This window comes from Hippocampus bargibanti, linkage group LG11 (assembly GCF_051943395.1).
Source record: "Hippocampus bargibanti isolate YZ-2025 linkage group LG11, ASM5194339v1, whole genome shotgun sequence".
NCBI classification, from domain to species: Eukaryota; Metazoa; Chordata; class Actinopteri; order Syngnathiformes; family Syngnathidae; genus Hippocampus; species Hippocampus bargibanti.
Genome location: NC_142744.1, coordinates 21,921,931 through 21,938,779, shown reverse-complemented (window position 1 = coordinate 21,938,779; position 16,849 = coordinate 21,921,931). Strand labels below are relative to the sequence as shown.

At 46.3% G+C, this 16,849-nt stretch overlaps 1 protein-coding gene across 1 annotated transcript in view; it reads right to left on the bottom strand.

Moving 5' to 3' along the window:
• Positions 1-16,849, bottom strand: part of mmp16b (matrix metallopeptidase 16b (membrane-inserted)) — a 50,733-nt gene that overhangs the window by 3,918 nt on the left and 29,966 nt on the right. Inside the window, exons 8-9 of the mRNA XM_089007452.1 lie at positions 14,425-14,575; positions 509-624 (exon numbers count right to left, since the gene is read on the bottom strand). Of these exons, the coding sequence (XP_088863578.1) occupies positions 509-624; positions 14,425-14,575 (267 nt within the window). The remainder of the gene's footprint in view (positions 1-508; positions 625-14,424; positions 14,576-16,849) is intronic.

The following is a 16,849-nucleotide window of genomic DNA, read 5'->3' as shown; positions in this document are numbered from 1 at the left end:
AGAAACACGAGCTGACAACCTTTGTGATCTGTCAAAGTGATTTGTTCAGAAAGAGGAATTTTTTGTTCATGAAACCGAAGAGATAATTCAGTTTCTTGACCGCAGAGTGAGGAAGACAAATTATGCTACAATGGTAGTCATAGTAAGAGGGGACCAACACTCTTACTATGACTACATTCCTCACATGCCCCAAAAACTTCAAATACAGCCAACCCCCAACCTGTAAAATTAATTTTGCTCACTTTTCAGAAAGTTGTCTTTCAAATATGGGGAGAGTGTCATAAATAGTTCTTGTTCCTGTGTCTCGTGACACGCCTGGTCAAGGCTTACATGACAATCACACACTGATGCTGCAGTGCCTTTCCTTGAGTTCAGTATATGCAACAAGCAAAGCAGCTTAATGGCGGTCGGCTGCTGTCACACTCTCAAATCGGCTTTGAAACAACTGCAGCATTGAACTGTATACGCTGTTGCAAGCTAATAGGATTTGCGGCACCGGGTGGAGTACCGTTGGCTTTATCCACGAAAGCCCCCTGTGGAGAATCGGGGATGCCCTTCCAGATGGTGATGGGCTTGGGATAACCTGGATCCATGGTCCTCATATCTTCATTGTAGCGCCAGTATCTGGGAAGTGGCACACAAACACCACATTCACACTTATATAAGCAGAGAGTTTTATAGTTTAACACTATAGGCCCTATAGTATAGGGCACTGAGATTCCAATGAACGGGTGCTCAATTGTATGTTTGCGCTCTAAAAGATTGTCGGAGCTGTTGGCAGCAGGTGAAAAAGTCCATTGTGTTTCAAAAAGAATGATATACTTTGGTTAACTCAAATGGTCTGGACATTAGGGATATATAAATAGGGCCGATACGACCAGTCAGACTTTAGTTCGCTGACGAAGCCTCTTGGATAGGAGGCAAAACGTCCGAAACCTTCAAATTTGTACAGATGACGGCTGAAGAAACCTTCTCATTGGTTAACTCAAATGGTTTTCGCATTTAGAATTACTCATTCAACTCACCATAGGAAGATTCACGTTTCACGTAAAATATGACTTTATTCAATTTTGATGAATGTCTTGCCAGCAGCATTGTCACATTTCTTAATAGCAGGGGTCTCAAACTCAATTTACCCGGGGGCCGCTGGAGAGGCTGGGCCGCATCAGGATTTCCCGTGAAGGCGTGCCCAGCCTGCACTCATGGGAAGGCCTCCCACCAACCCCCGGCGGGACTTCTCCAGCCACTACTGGTTCCCTCCCGACCCTGGTCCCATATCTCCGTCGACTTCGTTATAGGTCTCCCCCCATCCCATGGCAAGACGGTCGTTCTCACCGTTGTGGACCGCTTCTCGAAGTCGGCCCACTTCATCCCGTTAACCAGGTTGCCGTCCGCTATCGAGACGGCTCAACTCCTGGTTAACCACGTCGTCCATCTCCACGGATTCCGGCGTGTCGGACCGGGGACCGCAGTTCGTGTCCAAGGTATGGAAACGTTTCTGTCGGTCCCTAGGGGCGTCGGCGAGCCTGTCGTCTGGTTACCATCCCCAGACCAACGGCTAGACGGAGAGAAATAACCAGTACCGGGAGGTGGCTCTCCGGTGTGTGTGCCTTCGCAGTACCGCGTCGTGGGCCCTTCACTTGCCATGGGTGGAGTACGCCCACAACACCCTGGTCTCCACAGCCACAGGTCGGTGCCCGTTCATGTCCGCCTGTTGTTATCAGCCGCCTCTGTTCCCCAGCCAGGAGGGCCAGGTGGAGGTCCTGTCCATCGAACACCACCTGAGACAGGCCCATCGAGTGTGGAAGGAGACCAGGGCCGCCTTGTCGCGCACGGCGTCCCGGCACCAATTGGTCGCGGATCGTCGTCGCCGCCAGGCACCCAATTACAAGGTTGGGCAGGAGGTGTGGCTGTCCACAAGGGACCTCCGGTTGGCCGGGACTTCGGCCAAACTGGGTCCACGGTTCACTAGTCCCTTCCCCATCGAGGCCATCCTCAGCACGGTCTCGGTGAAGGTCCAGCTGCCACCCACGATGAGGATCCACCCGGTCTTCCATGTCTCCCTCCTCAAGCCAGTGGAGACCAGCACCCTAGCTCCTACATCCCCCCTCCCCCGCGGATGTTGGACGGCGGTCCTGTCTACACCGTGCGGGAGATACTGGACTCTAGGCGCATGGGCAGGGGAGTGCAGTACCTGGTCGATTGGGAGGGCTATAGGCCCGAAGAACGTCAGTGGGTTCCCCGTTCCTGGATCCTCGACCCATCTCTCACCGGGCATTACATTTGGCTCACCCCTCCAAACCGGGTGGGCCGCCAAGAGGCGTCCATTGAGGGGGCCAGGAGCGTGCCCCTCCCCTCCTGTCTTTTCCTCCTCTGCTCCTGGAGTGGGCCCCTCCCCTCCCTGCTCTCCGGACTCACGCACCTGTACCCCATTTCCTTAGTTGTGCCGTCTGGCTATAAAAACCACCCTTACCGTTCTGTTGTTGGTGGGGTATTCCAGGATTCCCCGTCACCCGACTGCACGGAGGTCTGTTTTGTCGTTGTTCTCCTACCTTGCCTGAGTTTCTGTTTTTGCCACATGTGTCTCAGTAAAGACTCTTTTTGGAATCACTGTCTTCACCGTGTATTTTGGATCCGACCTTAACTACCTTCCGTCGTCCCTCGAGTTCTGTCACCACTCTTCGAGCGGACGTGACACTTTACACCAAAACAAAGGAAAGACATGATGTTTTTTTTATTTTTAGCAGAGTATGGTATAATTTTAATGGTCCGGCCCATTTGACATCTCCCTAGGCCGTATGTGGCCCACGATGTGAAATGAGTTTGACACCCCTGCTCTAAATTGTCCTTAGGTGAGAGTGTGAGCACGGGCAGTTGGTTGTCTATGTGTGATTTGCTTGCAGTCAGTTTGGGGTATCCTCCACCTTCTGCCTGAAGACAGCTAGGATAGGCTCTGACACTTGCAAAAAATGGCTGGATGGATGGATGGAAATTTAAAGGACAACCAACGCCTGCACACAAGTTGTATCCATAATTTCTGAAATCACTTCAAATTACTTCTACTGACCGCATTTTACAAAGATTCCACTGCATATAGCTATATTTTACGTTTTAAAACTTGCGCTGAATATTCATGAAGTCTTGTTTTTGAGTTGATGACGATGCCGGAGTGACGTCGCTGTGGGAACCCCCCTGACCAAGAAAGCGACATATTTTGGGTACTTTGTTTTGTCTGAAAACAGTGTTGATCACGAAATTAGAAGGAAAACTACATAACGCGATGGTGAATCGTTGTGTGGCAGCCAATTGCGGTAACACGCATAAAGAAGGTGTAAGTTTACACAAATTCTCAGCGAACAAACCAGCCATTACAACGGACCAGAGCCGAAGGACAACGAGGAGCTAACCGGAGTTAGCGATGGATAACTCCTCTCGAGGCTGTTCATCCAGCTCGTAAATTATTTTGTTGAACGTATATAAGTAAAATGGAGCTCTTCCAAGCCAAAGATGATTACAGTCTTCAGAACAGGGACCGAGCTCTTTGGTGTAGCCGAAAGGACGTTTGACTGTCAAGTCAAACCTGGTACGTATTGTAATGCCCCTCAGCGTTACATGCACAACACAAGCACCGGACGTTACAATATTATTCCAACAGTCAGTCTTTTCTTTGAATCGAACACGATTGATTTTCTTGACAACATGATTAAATTCTATATAACAAGAAATAATCTTATTCCGAATCTGAACTCTCTGAAGCCACTGTTTTGACCTGGAGCAAGGCAGTTTGTGAAGGAGTATCCTGACGAGACGTCACTAACTGGGGGCGGGACTTTCTGAATCTCTCCAGTTTTGAGCTCATAAGTGGCAGTTTTGAACAACTTTAAGTCATTTTTATTGGTGTTTTGCGTTTAACTAAAAGTATCAGCCTGCGTGTTTTGGGTATTTTAGATGCTATTAAACGTTTTTCTGATGTCAGTTAGGAAACAAAAAATGGTGTCGGTTGTCCTTTAAGTTTGAGCGTGATGTTAAATTTAGATGTCTTTTTTTTACACGTTCACACAGTCACAAAATAAATGGAGCTTCCAATGTGAATGCAACGTGTCTGTGATAAGTTACGCGTCCACATGACTTCGAGTGACGTGCACTAAAAAATATGTTCAACATAACGTGGCGTAGTCACGTAGGAAGTAAATGTGGTCCAGCATGTAGCGAGGTGGGAGGAGGGAGAAATAGTTTTGAGCTTGGAAACAATGGTTTGACTCCTCATTTAATCGAAACGTCAACTCAAATTGACATCATGTCATTGCTGCGTGTAGTGTCTGCCTGGCTGAATTACGACTACCACCACAAAATGTCCACTTTGTGCTTCATGTTTCAAGTGGAATGGAATAGTGGTCAAATGTAGCCTTTACTGTAAATCAAAACTTGGCATATTTGTAGACGGGGGCGGGGAATAGAGTACAAGAAAAAAAATCGGCTTCCATTTCTGGCTCCTTGTTCGGGACGGCTCTCTTCGTTCACTTCAGAGATCCGGCTCTAAGAACTGGCTCGTTCACGAACGACACATCACTAATAGGGTCATCTTTTGAGAAAGTGAATGCTTTATAGTGGGAAAAATACTGTATGTGAACTTCTCACTGAACTTTAAGAACTTTAATAATAATAATAATAATAATAATAATAATAATAATAATAATAATAATAATAATAATAATAATAATAATAATACATTTCATTTATAAGCGCCTTTCAAAACTCTCATGGTCACTTTACAGTCACAGGATCAGTTTATTCTGTGGGTGAGCAGCAGCAGCCACATGCGCCAGCGTTCACTCAACCCGGAATAACTTAAACAGATAGGAACTTATCTAGCTAGCTAGCTAATAGATAACTAATAGCAAGCGAGCTATCTACTTAGATAGCTAATAGATTGCTCGATAGCTATCTTGCCAGCTAGATAGCTAGCTAGGTAGCCAGATAGCTAGCTAGATAGCTAGTTTGATAGGTAATAGATATCTAGCTAGGTAGCCATCTATATAGCTAGCTAGGTAGCCAGCTAGATAGCTGGATAGCTAGCTAGTTAGCTAGACAGCAAGTGAGCAACATTGTGTCAACCGACCGGGAAGGACCCGTTGTCTATATTGTACATATCTACGTAAGGAGAACAAAAAGAAAAGTTGGAAAATTCAGAAAAAGAGTCTCATAAGAGAAAAACACGATTTTAGAAGAATGAAGTCATAACAACGTAAGGAAAAAAATGTGAATCAATATGAATGAGTAGTGTAAACTATGAATAAAATCTGATTTCAGAAAGTAATCTTCATTAAAGTTAGTAGTAGTCGTGCAGCATTGTGTCTGCAATACCGCAAATCTAATTTGGTCTCCTGGATAGGCTAATTGTGGTTACTCCACTCCAATGAGTCCATTGCCGCTATGTACTGTGTGAGAAAAAAATGGGATGCATGACGATGCAAATTCCACCGGTATCGATGTATTGTAACATGGGTTTTAAGGCCGTTAAAGGAAAAAAACACCCAGAACAGGTTGCCATCGAATCGCACAACACAGAAAGATGAACAACCATTTGTGCTCATATTCACACGTAGGGACAATTTAGAGTGTTCAATCAGCCTGCCATGCATGTTTTTGGAACATGGAAGGACCCTGAGAAAATCCATGCAGTCCTAAGGAGAACATGCGCATTCCATACCCACAACCTCTGCACTGTGAGGTAGACTCGTTAACCATTGGACCCCCGATATGGACCACTAGATATCGATTGTCAACTTGCAGCAGCTGTCACAAATTTAGCAATTGATACTGTGCATGTTTTTGTGGATGGATTTAAATAAAAGTAATAATGCAGCACTGAATAAGGTCGTCAGATTTCATGTCAATACCACACCACCACAAATGAAAGAAATTGATTGTTTTTCAAATGTCTTTGGTTCTTTTCAAATGGATTGGAAAAGCAAAAAAAAAAATGCTAATACAGTACATCTACATTGATGTGCGGATATAAACAATATGCGGGCATGACATCACCAGTGTCGTGATGATCATGGTCAAGCAAATTGTCAGTGCCATGTTCCCCTGTTGATGACTCCTGTTGCAGATGATTTATGGTGACAGCTGTACAAACATGTCAGAGCCATGATCGCTAGCTGTGAGACTCCACTGCCATTCATTTTCAACAAGGGGGAAGCTATACTCCCCCTCAGACACCTTAATGCGTTTACTCTAGCACAGGCCTGGCCAACCCGCGGCTCGGGAGCCGCATGCGGCTCTTAAAGGGTGTACACATGACATGCGTAAAAAGATGTTTGGCGCTGGCGCTGCCTTTCATCCCCCATGTACCGTAATTTCACGACCATTGCGCAAGCTGCGCATTTTGGAGAAAATTTACGAATTTTAAGTGCAGTCATGAAGACTTTTAAGTGCATCTTATAGTCGTGAAAATACGGTATCAAGCTGACCATGTGACGTCAACACGCATGTGCGTGAGATGAAAATGAAGCATTTATGTTGTAAACCAGGGGTGGCCAGCCAGTCAGACTTGACTAAAATTATTTACGACGTAAACAATTTGTGTCACGTTCCCTCGCAAAATGGCAGGGAAAAAAATGCACAGCTCAACGAAAAGATGAAGACGAACACGACGTTTTTAACAGAGTAGTGTTGCGATCTGGTTGGCGACCAACGGGTGGCGCTATCAGCCCCGCCTGCACCTGCATAGGTGCTGGTCGTCCCGATCAGTGGCAGACTGCCACGTTCTGGTTGGCGACCAACGGATAGCGCTGTCGGCCCTGCCTGCAGCCACACAGGTGTTGGTCGTTCTAATCAGTGGCAGTTAACAGGACTCCCGGTACAATCATTCGGTGTCGGGTCATTGCATTGTATGCTGTGCATGTGTTTTCTGCACCCTGTTTGTTTCAGCTTGGCAGACTTTTACTCTTGGTTTGCTTTGATACTTTGTATTTTTCAGTTCAGATGATTTTGATGTTTTAAATTTTGTTCCTGCTGAGTTTATTTTAATACAATTTCTCAAATACAACCTGCTGCCCCCTCCTGTCTGCTTTATGGGATCCACAACCACCATCACCACCAAGCAACCGGTCTCATTTCCACCCTGTGCCTGGCAGTGCAACGTCTACGTCGAGCCATGTGTTGGCGCGTGATTGTGTGAGAAGGGTCGCATTCATGCCCACGACAAGCTGTGCCGCGTCAACGTTCACGTCAGGCCGAGACCTCTTTCCAGGTGGCCGTCCAGGGTGACAATCGGTGTCTGGCAGTGCACGTCCACGTCCAGCCACGCGTCGTCGTGCATGTTGAATTGAGTCGCATCCACGACAAGCCGTGCCACTTCCGCATCCACGTCGGGCCGAGACCCACTTCCCGCTGGATCCCGCAGCTGCTAAGGACTGGTCTCGTTTCCCCGGTGCCGGGCCGTTCACGTCCACTTTACCCCACGTCACATCGAGTTTGAATTGCATCACACGACGAGCGGTAACGTCCACGTCCACATCCGGCCGAGACCTGTTCCCCTACGGCCGTCCGGGGCGCCTCTCTGCGCCTGGCAGTGCGGCGTCTGCGTCGAGCCATGCGTCGTCATGTGATTGTGTAAGAGGGGTCACACTCACATCCGCGACGAACCGTGCCGCATCCACGTCCACGTCAGGCCGAGTCCCCTTCTCATCAGCGCCGCCTGCACCTGCACAGCTGCTGGTCGTCCCGATCAGTGGCAGACTGCCACGGTCTGGTTGGCGACAAACGGATAGTGCTGTCGGCCCTGCCTGCAGCCGCACAGGTGTTGGCCGTTCCAATCAGTGGCAGTTAAAAGGACTCCCGATACATTGCATTGTATGCTGTGCATATTTTTTCTGCACCATGTCAAGTTTGTTTCATCTTGGCAGACTTTTACTCTTGGTATTCTTTGATACTTTTTATTTTTCTGTTCAGATGATTTTGATGTTTTAGATTTTGTTCCTGCTGACTTTATTTTAATACAATTTCTCAAATACAACCTGATGCTCCCTCCTGCCTGCTTTTTTGGAATCCACAACCGCCATCACCACCTTGCAAACCTTGACAAGTGGGAGACTTGATATTTTTTTGTTGAGCGTAAAGGCAAGCAATTCTGCCTTATCTGTCAGACGTCATTAGTGCATTTCAAAGCGTCAAATCTTCAGTGCCACTTCAGCTCACGCCACACGATTTTCGACCAGGAATTTCCCAAAGTGACTTCGCAAGCACAAGTTGGTCACGTTGAAAACTCAGACCGAAAAGCAGATAATTTTTTTCAGAAATTTTACTAAGCACCCAGAGACCGTAATGCTCGCATCATACCACCTGGCTTGGAACATTTCACAGGCTAAAAAGCCATACAACAAAGGGGAGTTTATTAAGAAATGCCTCAGTGACGCTGTTTAAATCTTGTCTCCTGAAACCGACAAACTAAAACGAATGGTAGCAAATGTCCAACTGTCCCACCACACTGTTGAACGCAGAATATCAGACATTAGCACGGCTATTGAATTACAGCTGCACTCTGACCTTCAAGCGTGTGAGTATTTTAGTGTCGCATTGGATGAATGTTGTGACATACAAGACAAGCATCAGTTGGCAATATTTGCACGGTCTGTGAAAAAGGATTGTGTGATCAAAGAAGAACTCCTTGATATTGTACCATTAAAAGAAAACCCCTGGCATAGAAGTGAAAGAAACAATGATGGCTTCACAGATGAAGCTGCGTCTGAGTTGGAGATGATCGATCTTTGTGAGGAAAACAACTGAAACCTGCTTTCAAGGACAACCGACGTCTCCGGACAAGTTGTGTCCATAATTTGTCAAATGGCTTCAAATGACTTCTACTGAGCGTATTTTAATAAGATTCCACTGCATATAGCTATATTTTACGTTTTAAGACTCGCGCTAAATATTCAAGTCTTGTTTTTGAGTAGGTGACGAGTCCGTACATGACGTCACTAAAGGACCGGCCCTGACCGACAAAAAGACACATTGTAGCAGTCCTTCCATCACGTCAATGTATTTTTCTGTACTGTTTGGTCTGAAAACCTTGTGTTACACCCAAAAGCCGCCAGAAGAGGGCGTCCAAGCTTCATGGAAGGAATTCATCAGCCTGTGGAAACAGGCTGATTCATTCTTCACAACGGCGGTGGCCATTTTTGGGTGCGACATTCCCCCGCCCGTTTGCCTCAAAATGACACGGAAGTAATTATTTAATCGATTGCAAACATGTATGCTTTCCTCTTCAGAACTATTTGAATCATATTCATAACTGGATGTGTAACAAGAAAGCATATTCTCTGAATCTGAAGCCATTGTTTTTATTCTCCAGCAATGCAAGACGTCTTGGCGTGACGTCATGGACTGGGGGCGGGACTTTCTGAAAATGCCCAATTCGCAGCCACTTTTTTTGCTGATTGTGGACACAGTCATTTTTATTGGTGTTTTGCATTTGAATAAAAATATCATACTGCGTGTTTTGGGTATTTTAGATGCTATAAAATGTTTTTCTGGTGTCAGTTAAGAAACAAAAAAGTGACGTCGGTTGTCCTTTAAGGGAAGGGACGATTGAGTTCTGGAAAAGTGTGCCAATGGAAAAATACCCGAATGTCAAACCGGCTGCACTTAAAATACTGTCAATGTTTGGGTCAATATACGTCTGCAAGTCTGTGTTTTCTACCCTGAAACATGTGAAACCAAAGCATCGATCCGATGTGGCTGACACTTATGTAAAAGAATTGCTTTGAGTGGCAACAACAGAATGCAAGCTAGATTTAATGAGGATTGTTCAGGAATGCCAGAAGTCCCACTAAGCAACATGCACGCGATTGTAAATTATTATATTTTTGTTTGTGGACTTGATTGAACTGAGTTTGTGTGTGTAAGACAGTTTTCTTTGTTGGAAATGTTCCTGTGGTTTTAGTACTCTAGGACATTGGCCCCAAACCTTTTTTGCGCCACGGACCGGTTTAATGTCGGACAATATTTTCACGGACCGGCGGATAAACACAACAAAATAAAATGATACAACAGGCATGGAAACTGTTTTTTTTCTTTCTTTTAAATATAATAATAAACGTGAATCGCCTCTGCCCCTTAACGCTCTATGGTCACCATGGTCATGTTCAAACGTGCCTTCAAAATAAGATACACCACAAAAACAAGTACAAAGCGCATGAAAAATACAGCTCACTACAACTGAATCAGTGGGGACTCTGCGCTTTTTTCTCTGCAGCGAGACGGTCCCATCTAGGGATAATGGGAGACAATGACACCCGAAGTGTCTTGCTCATGTCCAGTCTCATCCGTAGTTTTGTTTTGGTTGCTGTCACTGCAGAAAACCCCGCTTCACACAAATAAGATGTCGGAAACGGCAACAGGGTTTTCAGTGCTGTTGGGGCGATCTCGGGGTATTCTACCATGACTTTAATCCAGAACACCGGCAGAGTTGTTGTCTCAAACATACTTTTAAGTCCGCCATCATTTGCGAACTCCAGCAGTTGTTCTTCCTCTTGCACATGCATGCTGGATTCATCTCGTTTTTTGACAAATGGGTTGCGGATCCATTCCTTGGCAGTTCGTGGGTCTTTTGTGGCTGGGAAGTAGCACTCGGACTCTTTTAAAAGCAAAGACAGGTGGGGGAATGAAGGCTCGGGCTCAGTCTCTTCCAAAAACCCCGCCAATGTTTGAAACATGTCAAATACACTGCTATTCACGCGCCATCCCCACAAATCCAGTTTGGCTTTAAATGCAGCTACTTTATCAGCCAACTTGAAGACAGTTGTCATTTTCCCCTGAAGTGACTGATTGAGTTCATTGAGCAGGTTGAATATGTCGCACAAGTAAGCGAGCTTTGCGACCCATTCCTCGTCACGGAAATGCGTAGCAAGTGGTGACTGTTGTGTCCGGAGGAATGAGCGGAGGAGAGTTGCTTTGTCAACGTGTTTATTGTGCCTCATCTTAATCTACCTGCGGTCGTGACGTCACCACTGCTTTACGACCTGTCGCAACATTCTGTAGCAGTGTGACATATGCTACATTTACCCCCCCTCCCTGAAGGAACCAAAAACACTCTGTAACAAGGGAAACCGGGTAGACTGCCGGTTTCCCTGCTTAGCTATGTGGGTTATTCTGCCACGCGATAGGCTAAGCACTGGCTAGGGTCTGAACATTCAAAATCGGTGATAATTGTCCAAATTACCAAAGGGCAAAGGCGAACGCGAGCTGGCCGAGGCTCTGGCCGATGCTTTGGCCCCACGGGCACGGCTGGTTCACGACGCTCTTCGAGGCGTCCCATCGGTGTTCTCTGATGTGTGACAGGACGTCAGTAGTCTTTGCTTAAGAAGTCGTTCGAGGGGGTCGGTGCCGCCACTCTCCTTAGGCGGCTGGCATGCCAACGGGACCCGTCAGCCAGACAGAAGGTGGTCGGTCCGAGTTGGGCGGTAGTCTGGACTGGTGCTGTCCAGAATGAGTCCAAATTGTGAGATCAGCACGGCCGGCGAATGCGGACCCAGTCCGACACAGTAAGTGTGCGTTGCTTCATCCAGCGCTTCTCGTTGGGCCCTCTGCTGGCTGAGGAAGAGTAGGGCAGGCCGTCTGCTTGGTTGGAGCTTTCTCCACCCCCGTTGGCCTGGGGGTGAATTGTGGCACCCGCATTGTCAGAGATAGAAAAGCCGAGTGCACAAAACAAGTCCAAGCCCAAGAGGTTGGCGCCATGACGGGATATTTGGAAGGTGAAGGGGGGGAGAGTCCTCGAGCCATAGCGCACTGTGAAGGTGGCAGTGCCCACCATACCAATCTTAGTTTGGCCATAGCCAAACAAGTCCTCAGCGTTGGCCTCGATCTGGAGATGAGGAAATAGCCGTCGAACTGTGGACACGTTCAACAGTGACCTGGAGGCTGCCGTGTCGAGCAGGAGTGGTAAGCTCACTCCATCCAGTTCCACTGTGCACCACTTGAATGGCTTGGCGCGTGAGCCCACGCAGTGGATGGTGGTTCGCCTCGGCTGGTCTGGTGAGCGGCGTGGCGGGTATGTTGACGTGGGAGCAGAGCAGCACATCCTGGCGAAGTGGTTCCTCCTTCCGCAGTGCTGGCATCTCTGTCCAATGGCTTTGCAAGTTGGCGCGCGTGTGGGGTGCCAGGCAGACCCACAGTTGACACAAGGTCTGCGTGTGTTGGCCCGTTGATGTCTGACGACATTTATCTCGGTACGGTCGTAGGTGTAGGTGGGAGCAGAGCGGCACATCCTTGCGAAATGATTCATCTTCCCGCAGCGTTGGCATCGTTGTCCGGTGGCTCTGCAAGTGGGCGCACGTGTGGGATGCGAGGCTGACCCACAGTTGGCACAAGGCGTGCGTGCATCGGCCCCTTGACGTCTGGCCACATTTATCTCTGCACCGTCGTATGTAGAGGTGGAGTCGTAGGTGGCGGTGGCGTCTGGGAGTGGAGGGGTTGGAGCAACAATCTGTGCCAACGCGGCAGAGTGTGAAGGTGTGGGTGAGTTCACGAACCGAGCCGTTAATTGTGCTGCGTTCTCCAATTGAAACGCCATTTCCACAGCCTTCGATAGTGGGAGGTCGTCAGGGGACAATAACAGTTTCTCCCGCAGTTTGGGATCAATCGTGTGCTCGGCGAGTTGATCCCTAATCATTTCCTCCTCCAAGCGGCCGAATTTACAGAGGCCCGCTAAACACCGCAAGTCGGCAACGTAGTGGTGTACCGACTCGCCTGTTCGTTGCCGTCGTTGACGGAAGGCAATCTGCCGGACAATCACGCCCTGAGGTGGGGCGAAATGTCGGGCCAATAAAGTGACACAATCCCCGTATGTCTTCGCGGGTCCAAGAGAGCGAAAAATGCACTGCCCCTCACTACCTAAACTGTGTATTAGCACAGCCGTTCGCCATGCTTCGCTTGCCTCGTTTAGTCCGGTCGCCGTCAGATACGTCGTAAACGAGTCATACCAGCGGGACTGGTGGCTCACCGGGGAGCCCGAGGAACGAGGGGAGGGGAGCTGTGTAGAAGTCCATCTTCGTCGCCAATGTTGTGTCCGGAGGAATGAGAGGAGGAGAGTTGCTTTGTCAACGTGTTTATTGTGCCACCATCTTAATCTACCTGCGGTCGTGACGTCACCGCTGCTTTACGACCTGTCGCAACATTCTGTAGCAGTGTGACATATGCTACAGTGACTTTTCATTTTTCAAAATAAAACATAGTTCGGACTCCGATAATAAATAACATGGAAATTATGTAAATTATGTATTCTTACTGTGCGGCCCGGCACCAAATGACCCACAGACCGGTACCGGTACGCGGCCCGGGGATTGGTAACCTCTGCTCTATGAGTCATTTTCTGAAATATTTGTTGATTTTGTATTTAAAATGTGATATTTATACTAAATCTGGCTGAGCAGAGGTCTGCGTGTAGGGAAGGATGGGCCGATGGGTTTTTCATGTGTGTCCATGTTTATGATGTGGCTCTTTGCAGTAACATAGTAAAAAGTCTCTGACTGGTTGGCCACCCCTGCACTAGCAGCTTGCATCCTGATCACAATGACGAGCAGAAAAAAATGGAGTATGTTCCTTCCCTTGCAATTAAAGTCAGAAAAAGACCAACCCTGGGATCTTTCGAAAAGATTATTTCAGGCTGTTTTGTGTGGTCTGTATTAAGAGTAAATACATTTGTTTTGGACTTACAGAGTTTAGATACGGTGAGTGGACATTTTGACCAAAACAACTTAATAATTTTGTGGTAAATCTGACATAAAGCATGTGTTCATTTAGGGCTGATAAAGAAACTTATCAGATTCCAAAATATGTGCTTCCAGACTTTCCGGAGCGTTATAAGTGCATTTGCATATCATTTTCCAAAGTAGACGCACAGAACCTCAGCCGCAGAAGAAAGATTTAAAAAAAAAGCCAACAAAATTTATGACGCTACAAAACGTAAACGTACATTATCCCGTGATTGTAAAGTGTCCTTGAGAGTTTTGAAAGGCGCTTAGAAATTAATGTATCATTATTATTAAAAGCATCGTGGAAAGAGGAGTTCACGTGGCTCGTAGCAGACGACGCAAGGCGAACAGTGTATGGACAAACGACAACTGCAGCAAAATCATCAGGAAGGGATATTTACGACAAATTAAGCAAGGGAGCATTTGTGGTATGTACATCCTTAATAAAAAAAATCCTTAATACTTTTTTTGCGATTAGTCGTCTTATTGTGTTTCAAGTTGTGAAAAATGGCGCAGGCAAATTAAGGCCGGGCAGACAACTTTTCAGAGTTGTCTGCCCTGGTGTCCGGTAACTTTTTGTCATGAGTTTCAGATACTACATAAGTGCTGAGAAATCTGCAAAAATGTCCCCATTGACACCCCCAGCTAGATGATGTATGACGCAGACCTGTCTCCTTTGAAGAAGTAAGTCTTCGCCACATCCTCCCACCACACGGCCGTCTCAATGCTCTGCGTGGGCATGCCGTTGCCAAACAGCGAGATGTCCTGTGGGTAGGACGGCTGCAGAGTCGTATCCTTGAAAACCCAGAAGCGGTTACCTGTGAATGATGACGTGAACGTTAGCTGACTTTTGCGTTGTCATTGGTATATTACCTTATTCTAGCAGAGATTCCAGATGGACTGACAGCACACTGTGATCCAACTGGGTGAGAGATGTCATGCTCATCTGTCACATAGATGTGTGACTGTGGTGAGACCTGCACGTATTATGATCAGTTACCAATCCAACAGAAAATTACAGCCCACAAAATGGTATCTGTGCGACATAAACGCACGTACAACACAATGCACACGAACACAATCTAAATGGATCAAATGTAGAGAAAGCATTTCGTCAAAGCTGATGTTTTCTGAGCCCCGTACAGCGGTAGCCCATTCACCTCAATTCACTTTACAACGAGCAGCATTTTCTTGACATCAAAAGTTCTTTGAGCTGTTTAAAGCTGTACTGTCAACCTCAGCATAAAATAAAGAGAATTAATTTCGTTTTTCAGATGAACAAAAGCTTTCCCTAACTCATGTCAGCTCGCTCAATGCTCATGCAGAACTACAAAACACACACGCACACACAAGCACAAGCACACACTCACACACACACACACACACACACAAACACACACATTGGCTAATTTAAAGCTAAACTGTTGCAGGATCATAACTCTTTACAAATGGATATTTGAACACGAAATATGGGGCAACACATGTAAACAATGCTTACTGACCATTTGAAAAACAAATTTCTTTCTAAAGAGGCCTGATCACACTTCATTTAGTAGAACCATTCATGGCATTGACAAACTCAGTTCTTGTACATGTGCTGCAAGGGCACAAAGATGGAGTGTTGTGTCACGTAATGACATGTTTGTCATCGCTCCACCGCTTTGAACTGAAAGGCGTTTGATTTGGGAGAGGTGGCGAGGGATGTCGGAGAACACGTCCAACAGGAAGGGTTTGGTGGGGTGATTTCAGATTGCTATCAGCAAAAGACTTTGGCTTGCTTGACTAATACAGAAATCATAATAAACGATGTGTTCATGTGTCCCTGTGTCCCACGCTTTGGGACACAAGAATAATGCCATACGGTCGACTTCAAATGTAAAAAGAGGGTAAAGCCAACAGGCTACTCGCTGGTAGGTCGTTAAGCAACCACTTCCAAACATGGTCAAGGCTACAATGGGACACCAATGATAACCAAATGCAATATGAAGAGGCTTTTATGCTGCCCACTTTTGGTCAAGGTTCACACACCATAGGAAAAGCCCAATGGAACAGAAGAAGTGGAAAAAGCTAATGAACGGTTTGAACAGTGGCATAATTTTAATGCAATATTAACATCACATGCAATATTAAAGAATAAACAACTACAGTAAAGTCTCGTTATATCGATATCGGTTATATTGATAGTGCCGCTTATTATGATACTATTTTCATTTCCCTTGCACATTTCTAGTCTTTTTATGTATAATTAGTACCGTTTAGTACGATACCCGGTTGTTACGATAATCCGGTTATTACGGTGCTCCTTTTCATCCCCCGCCGGCCATTTTTGTTGTTTATATCGATATATCCGTCGCGCCATTGGTCAACTTGGTCACGTGTCTTGTTACGTGAGCCGCCATTGGTCGCGCCATTGGTCGACTTGGTCACATGAGCCGCCATCGGTCGCGCTATTGGTCGACTTGGCCGTGTGACTTTGTCACGTGACACGCCATCGGTCGCGCCATTGGTCGACTTGGTCAGGTGACTTGGTTACGTGCCCAGCACCCGTGTAGCAGAACCATTTTCATTTTCAGACGCTAGCTCGTGTGTAGCAGACGAGATTGAAGTGTTTGTGTTAAAAGGTAAAAATGGGAAGCAGAAGAAGATTGATGACTTTTTTAAATTGTATACATAATACAGTAAGATGTAAGCGTTGCAGTTTCCCTGTTGTGTTATGTACATGCCCACTGTACTGTATATGAATGCAATAGTTTTTTGCAACAATGTTTCTTGTTTTGTCTGCTGAAGCGCGATGATTTTGAAAATTATTAACATTCCATACTGTGTATTAAAGGACAGCCGATGTCACTTTTTATTCAAATGCAAATAAAAATGACTTCACGCCAAGACGTCTTGCATTGCTTGTGAATCCAAACAATGGCTTCAGATTCGGATAATATGCTTTCTTGTTACACATCCAGTTATGAATATGTTTCAAATACACTGTAGTTCTGAAGATTAAAGCATACATGTTTACAATCATTAAAGAATTATATGTGCCATTTTGAGGCAACATTGGGGGTACATCTCTCACCCAAAAAAAAAGGGAGCTA